We start from the raw sequence: 24,125 nt of genomic DNA on the forward strand, positions 1-24,125 counted from the left end.
CCCCAAAACAACAAACCACTTAAAAATGCCATAGTGTGTAAAATGAAGTGGCAAGAATGTTTAGAGTAAACACACTCACTGTAATTGAACACAAACTGAATGCTCAAATGTTTGAGTCATATTTATTACTACAAACAAGTGCAAATAATTGTGCGGGAACATCCATTATGTCTTTCAACGTTTACTTTCCAAGGAGCAGGGTCCTCTACAGTGGATCAGTATGGAAAATGCAGTGTCTCAGAAAAGTTAGCTCACATTTGAACTTTTAGTTATATAAATACTAAGGGTGTCAAAATACTGATGTTAGAATACATTGCGATTCTTATTTGGAACGATTCTTAACTGATAAAAAAAAAATATATATATATATTATATATATATGTGTATATATATATATATATATATATATATATATATATGAGAATCAGCACCTCCAAGTCCGAGTCCATGGTTCTCGCCCGGAAAAGGGTGGAGTGCCATCTCCGGGTTGGGGAGGAGATCTTGCCCCAAGTGGAGGAGTTCAAGTACCTCGGAGTCTTGTTCACGAGTGAGGGAAGAGTGGATCGTGAGATCAACAGGCGGATCGGTGCGGCGTCTTCAGTAATGCGGACGCTGTATCGATCCGTTGTGGTGAAGAAGGAGCTGAGCCGGAAGGCAAAGCTCTCAATTTACCGGTTGATCTACGTTCCCATCCTCACCTATGGTCATGAGCTTTGGGTTATGACCGAAAGGACAAGATCACGGGTACAAGCGGCCGAAATGAGTTTCCTCCGCCGGGTGGCGGGGCTCTCCCTTAGAGATAGGGTGAGAAGCTCTGTCATCCGGGGGGAGCTCAAAGTAAAGCCGCTGCTCCTCCACATCGAGAGGAGCCAGATGAGGTGGTTCGGGCATCTGGTCAGGATGCCACCCGAGCGCCTCCCTAAGGAGGTGTTTAGGGCATGTCCGACCGGTAGGAGGCCACGAGGGAGACCCAGGACAAGTTGGGAAGACTATGTCTCCCGGCTGGCCTGGGAACGCCTCGGGATCCCCCGGGAGGAGCTGGACGAAGTGGCTGGGGAGAGGGAAGTCTGGGCTTCCCTGCTTAGGCTGCTGCCCCCGCGACCCGACCTCGGATAAGCGGAAGAAGATGGATGGATGGATGGATGGATATATATATGTATTTATATACACACACACACACACATATATATATACATATATATACATATATATATACCGGTATATATATATATATATATATATATATATATATATATATATATATATATATATATATATATATATGTATATAAATATACACATATATACACACACACACACATATATATATATATATATATATATATATATATATATATATATATATATATATATATATATATATATATATATATATATATATATATATGTGTGTGTGTGTGTGTGTGTGTGTATGTATGTACAGTGTATGTGTGTGTACATATATATATATATATATATATATATATATACTTCTTTTTTTTTTTTTTTTTTTAATCTGTCCTGTTCAGCCACTCAGGCAAATCATATTGTTGATGTAGATGGCCATATCCGTTGTACATATTTACTTTAGAAAAGAGAAGTGTGTGATTCTTATTTGTATTTGACTTTATTCAATGTTTGGCTATCATTTTATTAAACAAAACCAGTTTTCTTTTACGTTGTACAGAAATGTATCACAGCTGTTTATCTATGTTATGGTGGAATGTAGTTAATCATAGAACTAGCACCCATTTTTTAAAATCGAGAATCGTTTTTTAATTGCAAATTGATTCTGAATCGAATCATTACACCCAAGCATCGAATCGAACCATGTGGTCCCCGAAGATTCACAGCTTTAATAAATACCTTACAAGTTGACGTTTAGCTTCGCTGGCTTCATAATTTCCGGGTGATGGTAATTTGTCAGGTAGCTTCGGTGTGTAGCAGGTGCTTTCCCTCGGCACAGTGTGCCGTGACTGACTCGGTTTTGACCTGGAACACTCGAGACGAATGTGGCGCGCTTTATTAACTCCGCCACAGAGGTTATGTTTTCGCCAGGGTTTGTTTATCTGTTTTTTTTTATAGCAACATTAGTCAAAACAGTTAAGGACAGGTTTTGAAAAGAACAAGTCCTCTTATTGAAGTGGAACACACTTCACTTCCTGCTTCCTCTTTCTCTCCCCTTTACGGCGGGGAGATGTAGTGTATTTTCAGACACGCCAAAGCTAAAAAACTACATTTACCAAATTTTCATTTGAAACTGCAATACCGCTGTATCTACAATACCATTACATCCCTGCTACCGATTAAAGGGGAACATTATCACCAGACCTATGTAAGCGTCAATATATACCTTGATGTTGCAGAAAAAAGACCATATATTTTTTTAACCGATTTCCGAACTCTAAATGGGTGCATTTTGGCGAATTAAACGCCTTTCTAATAGTCGCTCTCGGAGCGATGACGTCACAACGTGGCGTCACATCGGGAAGCAATCCGCCATTTTCTCAAACACCGAGTCAAATCAGCTCTGTTATTTTCCGTTTTTTCGACTGTTTTCTGTACCTTGGAGACATCATGCCTCGTCGGTGTGTTGTCGGAGGGTGTAACAACACGAACAGGGACGGATTCAAGTTGCACCAGTGGCCCAAAGATGCGAAAGTGGCAAGAAATTGGACGTTTGTTCCGCACACTTTACCGACGAAAGCTATGCTACGACAGAGATGGCAAGAATGTGTGGATATCCTGCGACACTCAAAGCAGATGCATTTCCAACGATAAAGTCAAAGAAATCTGCCGCCAGACCCCCATTGAATCTGCCGGAGTGTGTGAGCAATTCAGGGACAAAGGACCTCGGTAGCACGGCAAGCAATGGCGGCAGTTTGTTCCCGCAGACAAGCGAGCTAAACCCCCTATCAACCCTAGCTTCCCTGGCCTGCTGACATCAACTCCAAAACTGGACAGCTTTCAGGAAAAGAGCGCGGATGAGGGTATGTCTACAGAATATATTAATTGATGAAAATTGGGCTGTCTGCACTCTCAAAGTGCATGTTGTTGCCAAATGTATTTCATATGCTGTAAACCTAGTTCATAGTTGTTAGTTTCCTTTAATGCCAAACAAACACATACCAATCGTTGGTTAGAAGGCGATCGCCGAATTCGTCCTCGCTTTCTCCCGTGTCGCTGGCTGTCGTGTCGTTTTCGTCGGTTTCGCTTGCATGCGGTTCAAACCGATATGGCTCAATAGCTTCAGTTTCTTCTTCAATTTCGTTTTCGCTACCTGCCTCCACACTACAACCATCCGTTTCAATACATGCGTAATCTGTTGAATCGCTTAAGCCGCTGAAATCCGAGTCTGAATCCGAGCTAATGTCGCTATAGCTTGCTGTTCTTTCCGCCATGTTTGTTTGTGTTGGCTTCACTATGTGACGTCACAGGAAAATGGAGGGGTGTATATAACGATGGTTAAAATCAGGCACTTTGAAGCTTTTTTTAGGGATATTGCGTGATGGGTAAAATTTTGAAAAAAACTTTGAAAAATATAATAAGCCACTGGGAACTGATTAATGGTTTTAACCATTCTGAAATTGTGATAATGTTCCCCTTTAATGAAATACACACTGTATCATTTCAACAAATGTTGTCACATAAGAGAAAACATATTAGCATTATGCTAACTTATCATGGAAAACCCCTAGTGACAGGCTAACACAATAAGTGCTATAGTCATTTTCATTTGTAATTTTAAGTATGAAACTCGAGCTATTTTTCAAGAGCAGTACTTTTAAGCTTCGCTCAAATGTTATAATGCTCGAAATAACTGATTTAGACCGTGTAGAGAAGGAAAACTAATGTTTTAGAGAGCTAGCTTGTTAAGAAGTACGGCACATCTGAATGGACAAACTGGCATTAATGAGATCACTTCACAGTGCGCTCCTCTCTGTTTTTTAGACACAAGTGGCTTAATATCCTAATATTTTAGATTTATTATGAATATCATGTTGCATTCACACGCGCCTCTTCCTCCCCAGCTCATCATCGACACCCCTACCAGCCCCGTCACCAGCGGCCTGCCCCTCTTCTTTGTTATCACCGTCACTGCCATCAAACAGGTGGGACACACACACAACTTTCTGCTTCGAACACGCACACACTTCCTCTACCGATCAGCTCTTCTATTATCTCTATATACACACATTCCTCTCTGGGCGAAAGGAGCAGCCATTGAATATGTCTGGTGATGTGAGAAATATGATAATGAATGGTCTCCTCTGTTCATCACTGGAGCCCCAGAGGAGATGCATCCTCCTTCCCTCGTTCTCCCCCTACACACACACACACACACACACACACACACACACACACACACACACACACACACCGAGAGTCGAGGTGCTATCAGTGATAGATGGCCAAAGAGACCAGAAATGTAGCGGAACATTAATCTAGCGCATGACGTGTGGGCTAGAAATCAAAGAAGCAGGTCACCCGGCTGAGTGTGCGCTACGCTAATTAATCACATCACGCTCGCTCCTCACTCCGCTAGTGCGCAATCATCACCCTGGATGCATCTTTTCGCCATCTTTCCCTCTCAGGGCTACGAGGACTGGTTGCGTCACAGAGCCGACTGCTCCATAAACGAGTGTCCCGTGGACGTGGTGCAGCGGGGGAAGGTGGCGAGGACGCAGAGTCAAGAGTTGAGGGTAAGAGCGGGCTCGTTAAAGGAGGAGGAGCACCTGAGGCCTCTCCAACCCATGACCTCTTCACCCTCATGCCAATTAAGCTACCCTTAAATAAGCCTGCACATTTATTTTCTGTCTGTGTCAGCTGCTGGATGTTTGAATTTCCCTTGGGATTACTAAAGTATTAATTTATCTATTGGGCTCCACTCTTATAGATGCCGTGTCTCAGTTAATTACCTCCACTTGAAACAAATAGGCACCTCCCCACTAGGCATGGGTACCAAATTCGGTAATCTTATAGACACCGGCCGAAGTCCGTCTGTACTACAAGGTATCGATTCACATAGAATCAATCGGTGACATATTTCAATACCTACCGTATTTTTCGGACTATAAGTCGCAGTTTTTTTCATTAGTTTGGCCGGGGGTACGACTTATACTAAGGAGCGATTTATGTGTGAAATTATTAACACATTACCGTAAAATATCAAATAATACAATTTAGCTCATTCACGTAAGAGACTAGACGTATAAGATTTCATGGGATTTAGCGATCAGGAGTGACAGATTGTTTGGTAAACGTATAGCATGTTCTATATGTTATAGTTATTTGAATGACTCTTACCATAATATGTTACGTTAACATACCAGGCACGTTCTCAGTTGGTTATTTATGCCTCATATAACGTACACTTATTCAGCCTGTTGTTCACTATTCTTTATTTATTTTAAATTGCCTTTCAAATGTCTATTCTTGAAGTTGGGTTTTATCAAATAAATTTCCCCAAAAAATGCGACTTATACTCCAGTGCGACTTATATATGTTTTTTTTCCTTCTTTATTATGCATTTTCGGCCGGGGCGACTTATACTCCGGAGCGACTTATAGTCCGAAAAATACGGTATGTTGCTCGTGACGTCACGTCCGGTGCGGACTCAACACCGGCTCAAACCTTTGGCAAGGAAACAATCACTCAAGCAGCACATGTTCAATGCCAGCAAGTTTGCCTGGTAGAAAACGCACAAACGTTAAGTAAGGCTCCACTTTTCAAAATGCGCTAGCTCTATGCTAATTTGCAATGGCTTTTCTATATACCTGCTACTGATTAGCATTAGCAATTCTACATGGCTGTTACAACACCTCCAAATTTGGTATTAAAAACTTCAACTATGATGCACGTTTAATCATATAGCTAGTGTGTAATAAGTGCAATATTTACTGTACAGTACAAACACTTTGTAGGGTGCAACACTTGAATAAAGTACAGTGTTTTATTGTCCTATATTTAAACAGTGTTACTGTTCAAACTGCGATGAGGTGGCGACTTGTCCAGGGTATACCCCGCCCACCGCCCGAGATAGGTTCCAGCACCCCCCCCCCCCCCCCCCCCCCCGCGCGATCCCAAAAGGGACAAGCGGTAGAAAATGGATGGATGGATGTTCAAACTGTGTGTAATGTTACAGTGACCAAAAATATTAAATATTCTTGTTGAGTAAAACATCTGCCTTGTTTATAATGAATGCTTAGGCCTTCTACGCTACTGTATTTTGATTTTGGCCAATGTGGTGGTACTTAGAGCAGAGGTGGGCAAACATTTTGGCCCAGGGGCCACATTGGCTTTTGAAATTTTAAATTTCACAGACAGGCCAGGCAAGCACATGATGCATTTCAAAGCATATCATATCTGTTGGAACTAAGAGTAGGCTTCTCAAACATGGGCTATTTTAATCATAATGCATCTATTTTTAACAATATCAGTACACTGCCTTCCCCCTAATGCAGCTGGGATAGGCTCCAGCACTGCCGTCACCCCGAAAGGGACAAGTGGGAGAAAATAGATGGATGGATGGCATATCAGAACATCAAAGAAACAGAAATGGTATTAAAGGTAAGAAAATTGATGGATAGATGGAGTATCGTTGATCACAATATTTTTCCAGTCCGTCGAAGTCTAGTACCAGTTTTGTTGTGGCAATTCTCAAAACAGATCTTTGCTCAATTCTATTTTAATATTCAGCAGGCCGGATTAAAGTAACCAGTGTGGATGTGGGCCGTAGTTTGCCCATCCCTGACTTCGAGAAACAAGTGTTTTCCAAGGGTGGTACTTGGTGGAAAAAGGTTTGAGAACCACTGGATTACAGAGTACCGGGAATTGGTACCGTACTAGTTCAATGGTGAAAAGGTACCCATCCCTACTCCCACAAATAGATGCCTCTCTTTTTTTCAAAGTGGTTACTTTAACTACGCCACGTCTAAACTATTGTTCAATTTCTGTTGGTGTAATGGTAGACACTTTTGTCTTTCATGGCATAGGGTAAGGGTTCAATTCCCATTCAGAGTTGTGTCAAAAAGGACATCCTGCTTAAAAAACTAAGCCAAAACATTGATGTGACCCCTATAAAAGATAACAATTGAAAAAAGGTACTCTACTGTTGTCTAAAGGGTTTGTTGCTCATCAAAATAGCAGCACCTACCGTGCCACGGTCTTTCAAGTAAATACGGAGTCGTGTCGCTGCCTTCTGCCCGAGTGCAGCCTTTCCCCCCGACCCCCGCGACATTGAGAGAGACAAAAGGTAGAAAACGGATGGATGTATTGAATATTTATCAAGTAGTTTTTAAGTTTCCTTATATTTTTAACGTTGTGTAGTTTTTTGGGGGGGTTATTTCCCTCCGTGCGGCTCTGTGTGGCCTTGAAAAGGCTCGCAAAGAAAGTGGTGTGCTTTGCTTTGCAGAACTCAGACTTTCTTACCTCTGCTAAAAAGGTTGTTTTCGCCAGGGTTTGTTTGTTTGTCTGTCTGTTTACAACAACAATGGATGGATTTTGACGACGTTTTCAAGAAATGTAAAAAAAAAAAAAAAAATCCTCTCATCTACAGCACACTTCACTTCCTGCTTACGGTCTTCCACGCCCCGCACCTTGCCAGCCCCGTGCTGTGCAGAGGACCCGGCCAACGCTAAAGCGCCAGAAAAAAAACTACCTACCAAGTTTTTGTTTGCCCATAAAAGCCGATACAGATAACTTTCTGCTTCTTAAGACCGATACTGATAACTTATTTATATCTAATATTTTTTTAAATGTAGATTTTGTGCACACCTGTCTTTGCAGCTGACTTTAGGGCAGCTTTTTTAGCAGCAGGCATCTTCGTAGTCTTTCTAAACACCGTCGTAGCGATGCTGGCGTTTCAGGGGAATGACGAGGTTTGATGTGTTAAGGTTTAATGTTTTTCTCACCTCTGAGAATGTTTGCAGAACATTTGGTGCAAAAGTAGCACGCAAAATCTAAAACCGTGGAGAAGCCCCACACGATCGACGCTATGCAGAAACAGTAAACAGGTCGGTTAATGCTCGATCAGGGGGAAAAAAAGAGCGCTTGATTTGGCCACCCTAACCCACCTACAGCACAGTACGGGTAATCTCGCTTCATTTGAGCACTTTTTTTTCCCCCATCGGTTATTTTAGCTTTGTTTGAATATTATCGGATTTATCGGTATAAGATCACAATTCCTATTATGGGCCTGATAATTATTTGCCTAATTTTTATCGTGCACTTATGGATGAATCGTCCCTGTGTTGTGTGCGGAAGTAATAATGAAAATATTGCTAAATTGATACCAGTCAGTTAAAACTGACTATTATGGCATCCCTTGATATTTTATAATAATGCTAGTATATATATATATATATATATATATATATATATATATAGAGATGCAAGAAAAAAATTCAGATTCCAGGTAAATAATCAGGAATCATAGTCTCCAAAATAAATTCTACATTCACGTGCAGGGCAATGTCTTTTTTTTTTTTTCCTTTTTTTTCTCCCGTCTGCTCCCTTTTTTTTAATCCACGTCGTCACGAGTGTCTCTCTTGTGTTTTGTGACCGTGTTTCTCACCGCCGTAGATCAAACGGAGCGGATTAAAGTGTGAGCCGGCAGGAGGAATAATGATGAATATTTTAATCACGCTGACTCGAGCGTGTGTCATGTGTACGGTCACCATGGCGACAGGATTTTATCCACGCGTAAGCCGCTCGGTCGGCATTATCGGTTATGCAACTTCTCAATCCTTTTGTAAAAAAATTAAAATAAAGAAAAATGGGAGTTGTAAAGGGGGAGTGGTGCCTGCAGGTTTGTTCGTGTCCTTATCTATTATTTATGTGGACGCCATGATTGGGTATGTGATGATGATGATAATGGCGGTGTGTTTCCGCGGCAGGTGGGCGACATCGTGGTGGTGAAGGAGGATGAGACGTTCCCATGTGACCTCATCCTGCTCTCCTCCAGCCGACAGGATGGTACCTGCTACGTCACCACCACCAGCCTGGATGGAGAGTCCAGTCACAAGGTGCCACCAGAATATGACACGCTAGTAACAGAAACTGTTGGTGCACAGAACACAGCGTCATTTTGATGGTGTGCAAAGTTGTTATCTTTAGAGGGAAAATAAGTACTTTATATTATGGTAGATATTCCTACTTTTTGATTATGTTATGACTTTATAGTCTCTTATAGAACAACTTTATACATTTTTTCTCTTGTCATGTTAGTCTCATGCGTTTGCCACATTTCTTTTACCATTAACATTTAACACTATCATCCATAGATTTATTCCCAATATAGTATAAATACATGATAATTTAAAAAGATCTAGTAATGTTACATTTGTTTTTGTAAAACGTAATTTTTGTAAACATTTTGTTAAATTTTATTTTGTTAAATACCAGCATTTACTTTGTAAAAATCCCAACATTATTCTTGTCATTTTGCTAAATTTTTTTGTAATGTTGCAACATAACTTTCTTTAAGAGACTTGCAAAATGTTACAACTTATTTCTCGTAAAATAACGCCTTTTTTCCAGTTATCTTATGACTTTGGTCTTAAAAATCACGAGTTTGTTTTCTATTACATTTAGTTATGACTTTAGTATTATTGTTTATATTGTAAAAAAAAAAAAACGAATAATATTACAACTTTATTCCAACAAAATGACAAAATGTTTTAAAAATGGTTAATTTTAACATTTTATGTGAAAATTACAACTTTGTTCTTTTAATTTTGCCACTTTTTACTTAAAATGTTTTTTTTTTTTATGGGTATGAGGTTGTGATATAATATATAATAATATCACAACCTAATACCCGTAAAGTCAGAACTTTACTTTTGTAATATCACAACCTAATTACCAGTAAAACAATTTTTTTATTTTATGACTGTATTATTTTTTTAAATACAGATGTATTACTGTATTGTCATAATCCAACTTTTTCGTTGCTACACAACAACAAAAATATGACTTTTACAAGAAAAACTTGGAAATTACACTTTGAATATTCCAACTAAATTATGATGGATTCCTGTTTTACCCCAACCTCATTCATGTGAAATTACAACTTTTTGATTCACGATTGAGAAACGCAGAACACAAGTTTATTTGGATCATATTTTATGCATTTGTAGCAGTACTTGACAGCTCATCATAGACCAAAAATAGTATTTCTGTCATCAATTTTGGTAGTTTTTTTTACTAATACATGGAGCCTGTAAGGTCCAAGTATCTGTTTTTATCATAGACAATTAGTGGGATTGGCATAAATCTGTTTCAAAATCTAATTTTCACCATCTTAAACCTTTGTCAACTGTACAGGCATTTTTAGAAACAACATTCTTGACTTTTAAAGGGGAACTACACTTTTTTGGAATTTTGCCTATCTATCGTTCACAATCCTTATGAGAGACAAGAAGACAAATTATTTATTTTTTTGGAATTCTAACATGTAAAAATCGGCTTGTTCGTGATGGCTAGCAATGCAGCTAATGGGAGCAATCAATTCTACCTCTAAATCACTTTAAAAATGCATTCAAAAACCGTCAACAATACTTCATTTATGTTCCGTAACCTGTATAATAACCAAACTGTAGCGACATTGTTATTGTAAGAGCGAACACTGAGGAACTCCTTTTCTAGCGTAGTAACACATCAGCGTGCTTTGGTATCAGCCGTAAAAGCTAACTACGGCGAAAGATAAGCTAGCTTCTACGACAACACAAAACGTGTTTGAGTTTGTAATGCACAACACTGCGATACAACACCAATCTTTACTGACTGAAAAACAAACAATCATATGACATTATCTGTAAAGAATTAGCCCACATTTCATGTTTTGTTTTTACACAGCTGGCCAGACAGCATGTGTACTGTAGTTGTAATAACATGCATGACGAGCTGCGTGTATGATGATCGATATTTAAGTGTGACTCACTCTATGAACAGTTGTTCGTTTGGTCCAGCTGGCCGAGGACGTTTTTTTCTGGTTTATTTGGGAAAGCACTTCATTTATGTCGAAATAGCATGTCTCCAAGTTCTACATGAATAGTGTCAAAGTCACTTTCATCTCACTCTCTCGGCTTTTGTCTGCTCCGTCTCACCCTTTCTTCGTGCTTGCTTCTAGAAGCAGCAGTTCATCCTCCATATATTCAGCTTCAAAAAGATATGGTTGGGAATCCTCATTTGTCCAAAAATAGTCGTTTTCATTGTCTTGTTATCGATTCTGCCATGATTAGAACAAACACACGTGTTTGTTTCCGGAAGTTGGAACACAATTGTTGCCAGAAGTCGGACGCGCACTGCTATGGAAACAGAAATCAATGCGCTGAAGAAATCAGTTCCAGCATTGATTAAAATGACCAAAATATGGTAAATATTGAACACGTTGTTATGAACGTGTCTGTTACTTCATTGTATATAGACTTGCAGTGTGTATATAAAACATTGATGGAGGGGTTTGAGGTTGTTTTAGAGGGCTTTGAAGGTGACTCCCATTTGTGGCATCTTCCAAGCGAATTTTATCTTTAAAATCCTAAAAAAAAAAAAAGATGTTCTTGTCTCTCATTATGATTGTGAACGATAGGCAAAATTTTAAAAAGCGCAGTTCCCCTTTAAGTGCAAAAAGAAGTAAACCGCTGTTAATGTTAAGATGTATATGTTAATGTTAAGATGTAAAAACATTAAGATGCTCAGCAAAGTACCCACCTGCCCTTGGGACTCCCTAATGACATCACCACCCTAGCAGTGCTGCATGCAAGCTCCTGATGAAGCCTGGGGGAGGTTGGAGCTCATCTCCATTTCCCTCTGCCATTTTGTCCAAGCTGCCCGTCAACTGTGAAGCCTGCTGCTCTCAGTAGCTATAGGTGACATTTTCCTTCCCACCTTCCTCCTTCAGACCTATTACGCCATACCAGATACCATGGCCTTTAGGACCGAGCGGGAGGTAGATTCCTTACATGCCACCATCGAATGTGAACAACCACAGCCTGACCTCTACAAGTGAGTGTGACACACACACACACACACACTGCTGGATGTTGTTTGACACACACACACACACACACACACACACACACACACACACACACACACACACACACACACACACACACACAATCTCCTTGCTTCTTAACTGCGTCATTGTCATGTTCTACTTTGCTCTTTCAGATTTGTGGGACGCATCCATATTTATAAGGACAAAGATGAACCTGTCGCGAGGTCAGTGTTCTTTTTTTTTTTTACATTTAATTTCGTACAATGAAGGACAAAACCATCAATAAATATATCCTGGTCCAAATTTGAATGAAAATGAATATTTGTTGAATTATTTTTGAGAAATGCATCATTATTAATTGTGACAATTTTTAATAACATTTCAAAATTTGCTTTGCACATATGTTCTTGGAATATTTGACTTTTTTTATTGTGATATTACAACCTAATTGTTAGGCTCGCAAAAACAGAAAGGGAGATGTATACGTCCTAAAGTATTTAATTTACCAATTTGGGATAAAACAAAAAACATTGGCACCGGGTGGAGGAACCAGTGCCATGGAAAAACAAGGGAACAAAGTACAAAAACCAAGTGTCCATAGGAAGGCGGTAGTTGACTGAGCACAAAAAATAAAGTAACAAAAACAACAATACTTGCACGTGAAGCAGCAGGAGAAAAGTTTGCCTGGTGGAGGGATCATTAAGGAACAAACCAGCAACAAGCAGGTGCAAGTAATTGGTATAAATAAGCCACCAGTGATTGCAGCCAGGTGTGCTCATGCCTTCCCGCCTTTCTCTGCTGCCATGGCAACTAATGAAAGAGAGCTAACAAAAACACAATGAGTAGAGTGGCCAAGGAAAAGCAGGTAGAGAACAGACACGTAACAGTACCGCCCATTTAATGGACACCACCTGGCGGCCTACCCAGCTTTTCCAGAAAACGTCTGTAGAAACAGGTGAGGAGTGATGGATCAAGTACGAGAGACTGGGAAATCCCTCCCAGTCCACCAGGTACTGGAAACCTCTGACCCTTCTTCTCACATCCAAAACTGCCTTGGCCGTCAATTATCTTGGAAGGAGGCGGAGGCACCTGTGGAAGTCGCTGGAAGTCAGAAGGTTGAGGAGAGAGACATAGACCACTTGGTGTATCCCGAGGGCCTCAACAAGGCAGAGCTGGACTGAAGTTGGACAGATGATTCACTCGATGGGATACGGACCAATGAATCTGGGCTGAAGCTTTTGGGAGTCAGTGTGGAGCGGTAGGCCCCTGGATGACAGCCACACCCTTTGTCCTTGCCTATAATCCGGTGCTGGAAGGCGATGGCCAAGCGTTGATTGCGTTCTGACGTCCGCAATAGTGCAGCTCGGGTGTTACGCCAGGCCAAGCGAGCATGGCGAAGATGCGCAGTGACAAATGGCACGGCTGACTCAGAAGCCATAGGCAGCGTAAAAAAGAGAGCTGATGTGGCAGAGCTGATGAGTGAGTTACATGCATACTCAATCCACGGTAGTTTGAAGGACCAGGATGCAAGCTGTTGGTGGCAGACGCAGCGTATGGTGGCCTCCAAGTCTTGGTTTGCTTGCCGCATCTGGCCGTTGGACTGGGGGTGGTATCTGGAAGACAGATTGACCGAAGATTCCAGGGACTTGCAGAACGCCTTCCAAATAGCGAACGAGAACTGGAGACCCCTATCCGAGACCACATCAACGGGAATACTGTGAAGCCGGAAGACGTGTTGAACCAAAGTCTGCTTTTTTCTCAACGAAGAAGAAGCCAGCATCCAACAAAGAGGAAGTAGGGCGACTAGTGCCGGACGCGAGGGAGGAAGTTATATACTGTTCAAGGGACACTTGTTCGCGTCTGGAGATCTTGTACAAGTGTGGTGAGTGTAAAGGAGCACCCGGAAGGAGGTCAATAGCACAGTCATAAAGCTGATGAGGAGGAAGGGAGAGAGCATGATCGTAGCTAAATACCTCATGAAGGTCGAGGTAAAAGTATGTTGACCAAATCAGCAATATCTGCAGATCGAAGGCAATGTGAGTGAAAAAAAAACACTCCAGTTACTATTAAAAAGCTTGTTCCAGTCAATTTGGAGATTGTGCCTTGCTTGATCGGGGCAAAACAACAGAATGGTGAAAAAACAGAGCTCTTCGAAGTGGTTACCGGAGAAGCAGAGTGTGAGAGGTTCGTTTTGAAATTGCACGTTAGCAAGATGGTGCCCATCAGGAGAGGGAACTACTTTAGGAGTCTTTTAAGTGGAAACAGGTATGTTATACATTTTTACTAGCTCCTCAGCTAAAAAAACAATAATCAGCCACAGAGTCAATTAAAAGAAGAGTCTCTTTTGTTAGTAAACCATGAGATTGTACCTGGAAGATGCAACCGCTCTGTGGAAGACAATGGAGGTGATCGCAGTGGTGGAATAGTCAATGCTTGCGTGGTCCCACTGAAGGGGTGCCGTGCTTGGGAGCGGCAAGTGGAAGGATGAATGGGACAACTTGAGATGTGATGGTCTGCCTTCCCACAGTACAAAAAGAAGTGAAATGGTTGACGGCGAAGTCTCTCGGTGGACGTAAGCCGACTCCCCCTTAAATTGTATGTGCTCATCCAAAAGAATCTTGGAAGACGGTCCCACGGCAGCTGGAGGCGAGTGGAGAGGTCCCTCTCGCGGAAGTCTTGATTCCTGTGTCCACCTCCGTGGACTCAGACTACTGTTCTCCTCCTGTTCGCTGAGCCGTTAATCAATCTTAACTGACAGCAAGATGAGGTTATCAAGGTCTGTAGGTAGGTCTACCGCCACCATGTGATGCCTGATATGGTTGTCCAAACCCAGACCGAACACATCCAGAAGAGCAACAGTGTTCCAGTCACTCCCAGCGGCGAGGGTACGGAAGTCTATGGCATATTCGGATACACTGCGTCGACCCTGGCGCAGACCCAGGAGGGATCGGACAGCCTCTCGGCCCGGGAGAGTCCTCTGGAATGTTTTCTCCATGGCTTTGGAGAAAGCACGACAAGAGCTGCACAATGAGGATTGTCGACTTCACTCCGTCGTGGCCCACGCAGTGTCTTGACCGGACAGATGAGAGATGGCAAAAGCGACATGGGCCCGCTGTGAGCAGAAAGCGGCTGGTTGCGGCTCAAAGTGGAGTTGACACTGGACAAAGAATGGTCAGGCTTCTCCGGTGTCTCCAGAGAAACGTTCGGGTAGTGACAGCAAAGGAGTAAAAGCAGACCTGCTGACTTCAGTGACGACCGTGATGTCTAGTGCTGGTAACGAGGCAGCGCTGATGGTCGGTGGCACATCTGGGCTAGAGCTGGGCTTGAGGGTGGAGACGAAGGTGGTGAGTCTATTCTCCAGCACCTCCATGTGTGCTTCTTGTTGTGCCGCCAAACTATTGAGGAACGACCCCAGCTCAGCAAACTGCTTCTCTTGCTGGCCCAGGCGACTCGCTTGTTTCTAGAGAATGTTCTTAAAAGTGTCTGCGCAAAAAGTTTGGATCCCCAAAACAGAAAGGGAGACTTAATATACCAATTTGGGAAATAACAAAAATACAATGGCACTGGGTGGAGGAACCAGTGCCATGGAAAAACAAAGAGAACAAAGTACAACAACCCAAAGTGTCCATAGGAAGGCAGGATTAGACTGAGCACAAACAAATCAAGTAGCAAAATAAAGTAAAAACAACAATACTTGCGCATGAAGCAGCAGGAGGAGGAAAGTTTGCCCATGGTCTTGACACATGAACGATAATCAAGGAACAAACCAGCAACAAGCAGGTGCAAGTAATCAGTATAAATAAGGCACCGGTGATTGTAGTCAGGTGTGCTCATGCTTTCCTGCCTTCCTCTGCTGCCATGGCAACTAATGAAACACACAGAGGGAGCAGAGTGGCAAAGGAAAAGCAGGTAGAGAACAGGATCGTAACACTAATTCTCATAAGAATACAGCTTGACATATTTTTAATATTGCAACAATATTCTCATTAAATGTTTGCTTTTTTTAATGAAATTCATTTATTTTCAAAAATACAGCTTTAATTTTTAAAATTGCAATTCTTTTTTGTAATATTACATATTTGTGTTGATAAAATTACAGATCTATTGGTGTATTATTTTGACTTTTTTGTTTATTAAAATGTGATTCTTATCAATTTTTTTTATTTTTATGACATTTTAACTTTATTGTATTACTTTTCAATTATTTTAATATTGCACCTTTCTCATAAAATTATAGGGGTTTTCTTCCAATATTTAGATGTTTTAACTAGTATTGTGACTTTTTCTATACAATGCATGACTTAATTCTCCCAAATTACAAAATTTTTGTTGTAATATTACAACTTTTTATTTTATGTTCTTATTCTACTGTACTTAAAACTTTATTCTTATAAATATGTCAGATGTTTTCCTGTCATATTTTAAGTCATATTTTAAGCCAGTTTTTCCTAACATGAATTGATTTACGTGGACCCCGACTTAAACAAGTTGAAAAACTTATTCGGGTGTTACCATTTAGTGGTCAATTGTACAGAATATGTACTGAATTGTACGAAATATGTACTGAACTGTGCAATCTACTAATAAAAGTTTCAATCAATCAATCATTTCGACTTTATTCTCGTTTTTTTTTAATTCATAAAATTATGACTCTTAATATTCCAAGTTTTCTTTAAGATAAATAATAAAAAAGGTACAACTTTATTCTTCAAAATGACTATTCAATTATTTTGAAATCACCACTCTTTCTTGTAGTGTGACATATTTTTTTCCTATAAAAGCTTTAAAATGACAACCTTTGTCCCTTTTAATATTATAGTGTTCTTGGAATATAATGACTTTTTCTTGAAAATTAAGAATTTATTTTCTTAAAACCCAATTGTTTTCCTGCTAATATCAATCCTTCAGACTGCAATTTTTAGATAGATTTTTTGTTGATATTTTCACTGTCTTTCCACATTTGTGCAAATTAATAAACAATGTTGTCTGTTTTGCTAGAAGAATTACAAAACATTATACAAACGTTTGTATATGAACAATACTTTTATGAATTGTTAATCAAATCTCAGCACGCTTATGTTAGGCCCTTAACGCCAAAAAACATTATGAACACTAAGACTTGTTTTTATGATTTATGTTTTAAATTTTTATGATGTATGTTTTTATTGATCAGTGGCACACTTCTCCTGCACTCTTTCAGACCCCTCGGGGCTGAGAACCTGTTACTCCGAGGAGCCACACTGAAGAATACGCAGCATATTTATGGTGAAGATTAAAGTGACTTCTTTGGCGACACATTGAGAGAAATGTTGTCAAAGTAACCAATTGTTGTTTACCTTTTACCTCAGCTGCTGCAATCTACACCGGCATGGAGACCAAGATGGCACTCAATTACCAGTCTAAATCACAGAAGCGCTCGGCTGTGGAAAAGTGAGACGAATGGCTTGTCTGACCGCTTCCAAATTCCAATCAGTGGAGAATCTGTTTGTGCGTAAAGGTCACGCACAGGATTGTCTCATCGGGCGTCTTTGTCTCCCGTCCCCGCAGGTCCATGAATGCCTTTCTGATTGTTTACCTGTGCATCTTGATCAGTAAAGCCGTCATCAACACTGTTCTTAAGTACGCCTGGCAGTGGTCTCCGGACCGGGACGAGCCGTGGTACAACCACAGGACGGAGAACGAGAGGCAACGACACGTGGTGCGTTCACTGACACTCAGCACAATCCCTACACAGCAGGTCTAAGTCCACCCTACAATTTTCATGAATTACATATTTAGAATGTATTCTACTTAAACAACCCTAGTCTTGTACATTTCCAAGTTGTTCTCGTAATATCACAGATTGATTTATTATAATATTACAACTTTAGTTTTCTCAAATAGGGACGTTCCTGTCTTCTTACTGTAACGATGATTCGATTCGATTCAGAATTTGTGGTCGCCGATGCGATTCAGGGACGATAACATTTTTTAGAACAATACAATCCGAAATGATTTAGTGGGTTGAAATTGATTAAGTAACTTAGCCAAAAATGTAAGCAGTGTGACTGTGAAATAAATACTGTGGATATTGGACCCTGCAGGTGAAGTTTTCTATATTTCTGTTATTTCTTATAAGGGAATTAGCGTAGATTACAGAGGTTAAAATCACCCAAGATAATTATAGCAGCACCCGGATAGGTATTTTAATGCCCATCATGTACACAACACGCACAATAATACATTGCGGTTCTCGGGGCAGATGAAATGGCCGTAATTTAGATATTCCACATTTTCAAAGCAGAAGTTTGAAATCATCTTAATGTACGCGCATCAGGCTTGTTTAACGAGGGCTGCCGTTCCTTCTTGCTAAGTCCTGCCGCTGAAGTTGAAGTTCATCCATCTTATTTTCCGGAGACTCAACATTTGCCAGTATTATAACCGGAAGACTTAGCCTTCTTTTGATAACTATGCACCGGAGTCTATGGTCCGCTCCTCCCCGTCTGCCACGCTTTGGCTTTGGCTTCGGCTAGTGGTCGTTTTTTGTTCCCCGTCTGCAGCGGCCCGAGCGTCTGGTTAGCACAGTGTGGTAGCTCAGGGAAGGACTCCAGTCAAAAAGTCAGAAATTGCTGTGCTCTTTCTGCTTTATTAAGTTTGTCCAATCATACTCAAAAAAAGTTTGTTTTTTGAGTATGTCCTTTGAGCTCTGCGCAACAGTGTAAGGAAAATATGTAACAGTTGACTCAGACATCTCATCGCCCTCTGGGGAGCACCATCTTGGCTCTTTTCGCACAATGTTTACGGTCCTTAATTATTTAAAAAGTGCTAAACATTATTTTGTACAAAGTCTGCTGTTCTTGAAGCCAATGGTTTATTTTCTAGTATCGATAAAATCCAATTAATTACATTTTAAATCAAATTTAAATCTTCTGGAAGGTCAACAAGCTGAGCACAGATCGATTTTCTTTGATCTTGGGAATATAACTAGATATATCGATGAAGCGTTACACCCCTACACCTGACAAATTAAATATTCAATATTACAAATTAATTATTGTAAAATAAAATAAAATGTTTGAATTATCACGGCTTTACTTTCATTATTCATATCATAAAATCTCTGCTTTTTTTCTTTGTCATACTTTGACTTTAGTCTTGTAAAATTAAACATTTTGAAGGGAATTTTTAAGGCTTTAGTTTCATTAAATGACATCACTTTAAATTGAATTTGTTGTGCCTTTTTTCTGGTTATAGTACAACTTTATTTATTTTAACATCACAACTTTATTGTCATTAAACTACTACTTTAAATTGAGACTTTTTGTCTTGTTATTATTATTTTGTCATACATATTACAGCTTTTTTGGTAATGTTAATTTTACTCATTAAATTATGACTTTGCTATTATAAAATTGGGACTTTTTTCTTGTTTTATTATGACTTAATTGTTTTAATAATAATAATGTATTCAGTAAAATATGACTTTTTCCTCAAAATATTATGGCTATACTGCTTTACTGGTAATTTTGTTGTTATAACATGACTTTGAGCTTTATTCTAATCAATGTTGACTTTACGATCATTCTCATGATATTACGGTATTATTTTCTTTTTAGTGTTAACCCAGTACTGTCCCACTCATATTGTACCTGTTTATGCTCGTGTCATCTGGCAGGTGATCCGAGCTTTCACAGACTTCCTGGCCTTCACCGTCTTGTTCAATTACATCATTCCCGTGTCCATGTACGTCACGGTGGAGATGCAGAAATTCCTGGGCTCCTACTTCATCACCTGGGACGAGGAGATGTTTGATGAGGAGCTGGGGGAAGGCGCTCAGGTCAACACCTCTGACTTGAACGAGGAGCTGGGCCAGGTACTCGCTTTATCCGACTTTTCCCAAAACGTTCTTTGGATGTTTCCTTAGCTGCCGTCTATCCTCTCACTCCCAGGTGGAGTATGTTTTTACTGATAAGACGGGGACTCTGACAGAAAACAACATGGAGTTTATCGAATGCTGCGTAGATGGGAACGTCTACATCCCGCACGCCATCTGCAACGGTCAAATCCTTAGCGCTGCCTCCAGCATAGACATGATAGATTCCTCACCTGGAGGATACCGCAGGGTAAGTGTGTGTGCGAGTGCGTGTGCGTGTGTGTGTGTGTATGTGTGTATTTATACCCTTTTTTGAGACATCAACAAGGAAAAGTACCTTCCTTATGAGGACCGGTGAACAAGTTTGGACATAAATCATGGTCCCTATACGTTAACCCATTGCATCTATTAGAGAATGTCTCATTTGCACCGCTGGTGGTGAAATCTATCAAAATTAGGGTGGTCCCAAAAAGGAGGGATTTTTCAAATTGACTGTGTCGGTTTTAAAAGTGCTCAACCTCTGACCAACATATGAAATAGCAAGTGTGTATAAGAAATTGAAATGCGCCACCTTTGGCCAAAATGAATTAAAAATAAATAAATAAATAAAAATGTATATAGAGACATACTGTAATAATTTGAAGTAAAAATGAAGATTAAAAACAAATTACAAACAAAACAAAACAAAAAAATCTTACCTTTTTTATATTTGCATTGTATGTATACATTATTAATGTTGTAAATATAAATCTTTATATATCTAGAAAGGGTGATCCTAAAGAGGTCGACATTTTTCGAAGGTCTCAAAAAGGTAACAAATACAGGAAAGTGTGTGTGTGTTTTCTTCAGCACTTGCAGTGCACATATACACCACAACACAGCTACAATAGTAAACATACTGTAAGCAACACCAAGCTTTATTATCTTTGCATGCGGATTCTAATCATTAATTTTCATGTGTGTCTGCAGGAGCACGAGGACCTGTTCTTCCGGGCCCTGTGTCTGTGTCACACGGTGCAAGTGAAGGAGGAGGAGACGGTGGACGGCATCAAGAGGGGCATCCACCAGGGCCGACCCACATCCTTCTACATTTCTTCCTCGCCAGATGAAGTTGCGTTGGTGGAGGGAATGAAAAGGTAAATGTTGGAGAGTTGGATCGCGCAGAGTATGCATGATGTTGTAGACGATTATTGTAAAGAAAGGGGAGTCGACTTTATTTGGAAGGTTGCCTTCTCCTATTATTATAACTTTAGTCTTGTGTCTACTTTTTTTTTTCTAATACATCTTTGTGACTTTATTTTCTGCATATTATTTATTTTGTTCTCACAAAATAGATTTTTTTTCTCACAATATTACAACTTTATTATTTTTAAGTCTGTTTTTTTCCTTGAAATATTACAACCTTTAGTCTCTGAAATTCAGACTTTATTCTTATAAGGCTTTGTCTTGTAATATTATGACTGTATTCTCATAAAATTTCCTTTTTTCCCTTGTAATACTACTTTTCTTCTAAAATTAAGTATTTTCTCCCTTGTGCTATTATTGTATATATTTTTTTGAAATTCTCATTATTATTGAGACTTTTTACCTTGTGATATCATTCTTAAATTGAGATGTTTTCCTTAGTAGTAATAACTTCAAATGTTTGTTTTTTTAAATAAAAACATTCTTATAAACTCTAAACTATTACAAATGTATTGTTTTTTTTGTAATAAATTCAGTATAAATTTATTTTAAAAATATAACAAAAAATTGAGGGATGGAACAATCTATTTGGCGCAAAAACAGTAGTTTTTTTAGTTTTGATTGAGCAGAATAATTATTTCCTGAGGAGTTGTCATAATAAAGTTCTACTTTCTGTAACTAATGTATTTAGACAGGAAGTTATTGAATTAACAGTGCCTCTGCTGTTTGCACCCAAGTATTGCTCTTGAATTTGCTTCAAGATGCAGTTAATCTTCAATCAAGCCAATGATTCGTCTATGTTCATGCCGTACCCTGGTATAGATTGAAATATGTAAATACAGTAAGTCTCTGTGGTATTTTCTACAGCTACCCTTTAAAAAGTGAAAGTGCTAACACGCTGAGGCCAGTGTATCCGAAGCAGCATGCTCATATAACTCGCTCTATTTTAAGTCAGGATACCTTAGTTGGTCTTTGGTTGGTGAACGTTGGGGGATGTTGTTGCGCTCCACCTATTGCTTTTCCAGATGGTGTGTAATGTGTGCGCACTGTCATCATGTTTCCATTAAAAATGACAACGGCAGCTTTGTCCAGCTTGTGTTTCATTGTGCATGTATTGATTTCTCCCTTTCCTCTTGTTCCCCAGGCTGGGCTACACATACCTGAGACTGAAGGACAACTACATGGAGATCCTGAACAAAGACGATGAAATTGAAAGGTTCGTCTGCAAAGTGGTTGCTGTGGTTACGCCACAGGAAAGCAAAATGCCATTGATTGGGATGTGGGGATGAAGGGAGAAGGAATAGCTAAGCTGTGAACTGCAACACTTGTTTTTTTTTATGTTTAAGTCATGCTCTGTGGAGGATGATCCATAGAAACTAAATGTTTCAGACTCAGCCTCCCTTGAACTCTTTAGTCATCAATAGTCATCTTTTTTAAGGAAACATACTGTAGATAGGAGATGAAGAGGCGGGGGAAGGTGCATTCAGCAGAGACGACGCTTTGCATTTTATCCTTCCTCTTGCAAGTTCTTAAAGGAAATAATCCGCACCTCAACAGGATTGGTATCATGGTGTGGAGGAACACAATTATTTCCACTATGCTGGTGAATATAAATAGAAAGAGTTGGTTTCAGGGTCAAACTATCACCTGGTCAATGAAAATACAAATAATCAGTTGCAGGGTCCAACTGTTGCCATCATAAATTTTATATTTAATTGAGTCAGGAACAGTAATTCCATAATATTATAACTAAAAAAATAGCAGTTGTATCCTGCTAGTATTTTGCCTTTATGACAACTTTGTATGGCATCGTATGACTTTATTCATGTAACTTTTGTTTTTTCCCATTCTTTATCCCCACCCTGTCTCTATAAACTCACAACTGTACTGCCAAAATAATGCTCAAACAAAAATAATTAATTCAATTGTAAAAAAAACTAAAATAAATCAATTGAAGGGTTCTTTTAATGCCGACACTTTTTCTGCCCCAGGTTTGAGCTGCTTCATGTGCTCAACTTTGACTCTGTAAGGAGGAGAATGAGCGTCATTGTCAGAGCGAGCTCAGGTGAGTCAAGCTGACACATAAAGTAGTTGCTGATTACAGGAAAAAAATGTATCCCCACCTTCCACCCCCTAAAAATAAGACATTTTATTTTGCCTGGATTCATTCAAAAAATCAAATGGAGAGGCATGGATATCAGTTTTACTATGTTTTTTGTCAGGAGAATACCTGCTCTTCTGCAAGGGGGCTGACTCGGCCATTTTTCCCTTGGTAGTGTCTGGGAAGTTGGAGCAGGTGAAGGCCCGGGTGGAGCAGAACGCTGTGGTAAGTCCATCTAGGATACAATTTGTAGCCCTTTATACTGTAGGCCAAGGATCCATATTTTTTTAAATGGACGCTGCACTCAAATAATAACAATGAATTTGAATAAAGATTATATCATGTTTTAATGATTTTAAGTGTGAGGTTGAGTGGGGGGGGAGTACAATTGTAGGCGTAGCAGCATATCTTGCATTGTTGTGACTATTCCAGGGTAATGCTGTCAACAAAACAACAAAGCTTATTTTTTTACCACCATTTCATAGTGCCTCACTCTAAGTCAACAGGAACAGAGAGAAATGTGTGTCGTAATTATCTAATATTTGATCATCTTAAGTCAAAATTGAAACTGCATGCGTCGTCTGTGGTTCTGTCGACAGGGTTCCAGGTCCGATTTCCGCTGCTGCAATCCTAATCTCAGCCGTTGTGTCCTTGGGCAAGACACTTAACCCACCTGCTCCCAGTGCCATCCACACTGGTTTAAATGTTACTTTAAAAAAAATGTAGATAATGGGTTTCACTGTGTAAAGCGCTTTGAGTCAGTAGAGAAAAGTGCTATATAAATGTAATTCACTTTACTTCACTTATACTATAAGGCATGAAGTTACACCATTGGGATTTCTCCCAGCCAATCAGCAAATTAAGGTAGTATTAAAAAAAAAAGTGATTACAAATGATCATAAAACAAAAATAACAGGGTATTATACTGAAGTAATATTGGAGGCGTAGCAGCTTATGCCTTATTGTGACTATTTCAGCATAATACT

The 24,125-nt window shown here is 39.7% G+C and overlaps 1 protein-coding gene across 5 annotated transcripts in view; it reads left to right on the top strand.

Annotated features, from left to right (window-relative positions):
* LOC133613585 (phospholipid-transporting ATPase IH-like) overlaps positions 1–24,125 on the top strand; it is an 80,024-nt gene that overhangs the window by 30,532 nt on the left and 25,367 nt on the right. For all 5 annotated transcript variants that reach the window (XM_061971236.2, XM_061971234.2, XM_061971237.2 and 2 more), the window contains exons 4-17: positions 4,032–4,112; positions 4,596–4,703; positions 8,898–9,026; positions 11,903–12,006; positions 12,175–12,225; positions 17,202–17,266; positions 17,350–17,431; positions 17,549–17,699; positions 19,656–19,853; positions 19,930–20,103; positions 20,823–20,989; positions 22,183–22,254; positions 23,030–23,103; positions 23,261–23,364. In XM_061971236.2, the coding sequence (XP_061827220.2) occupies positions 4,032–4,112; positions 4,596–4,703; positions 8,898–9,026; positions 11,903–12,006; positions 12,175–12,225; positions 17,202–17,266; positions 17,350–17,431; positions 17,549–17,699; positions 19,656–19,853; positions 19,930–20,103; positions 20,823–20,989; positions 22,183–22,254; positions 23,030–23,103; positions 23,261–23,364 (1,560 nt within the window). The remainder of the gene's footprint in view (positions 1–4,031; positions 4,113–4,595; positions 4,704–8,897; positions 9,027–11,902; positions 12,007–12,174; positions 12,226–17,201; positions 17,267–17,349; positions 17,432–17,548; positions 17,700–19,655; positions 19,854–19,929; positions 20,104–20,822; positions 20,990–22,182; positions 22,255–23,029; positions 23,104–23,260; positions 23,365–24,125) is intronic.

This window comes from Nerophis lumbriciformis, linkage group LG13, assembly GCF_033978685.3.
Source record: "Nerophis lumbriciformis linkage group LG13, RoL_Nlum_v2.1, whole genome shotgun sequence".
NCBI classification, from domain to species: Eukaryota; Metazoa; Chordata; class Actinopteri; order Syngnathiformes; family Syngnathidae; genus Nerophis; species Nerophis lumbriciformis.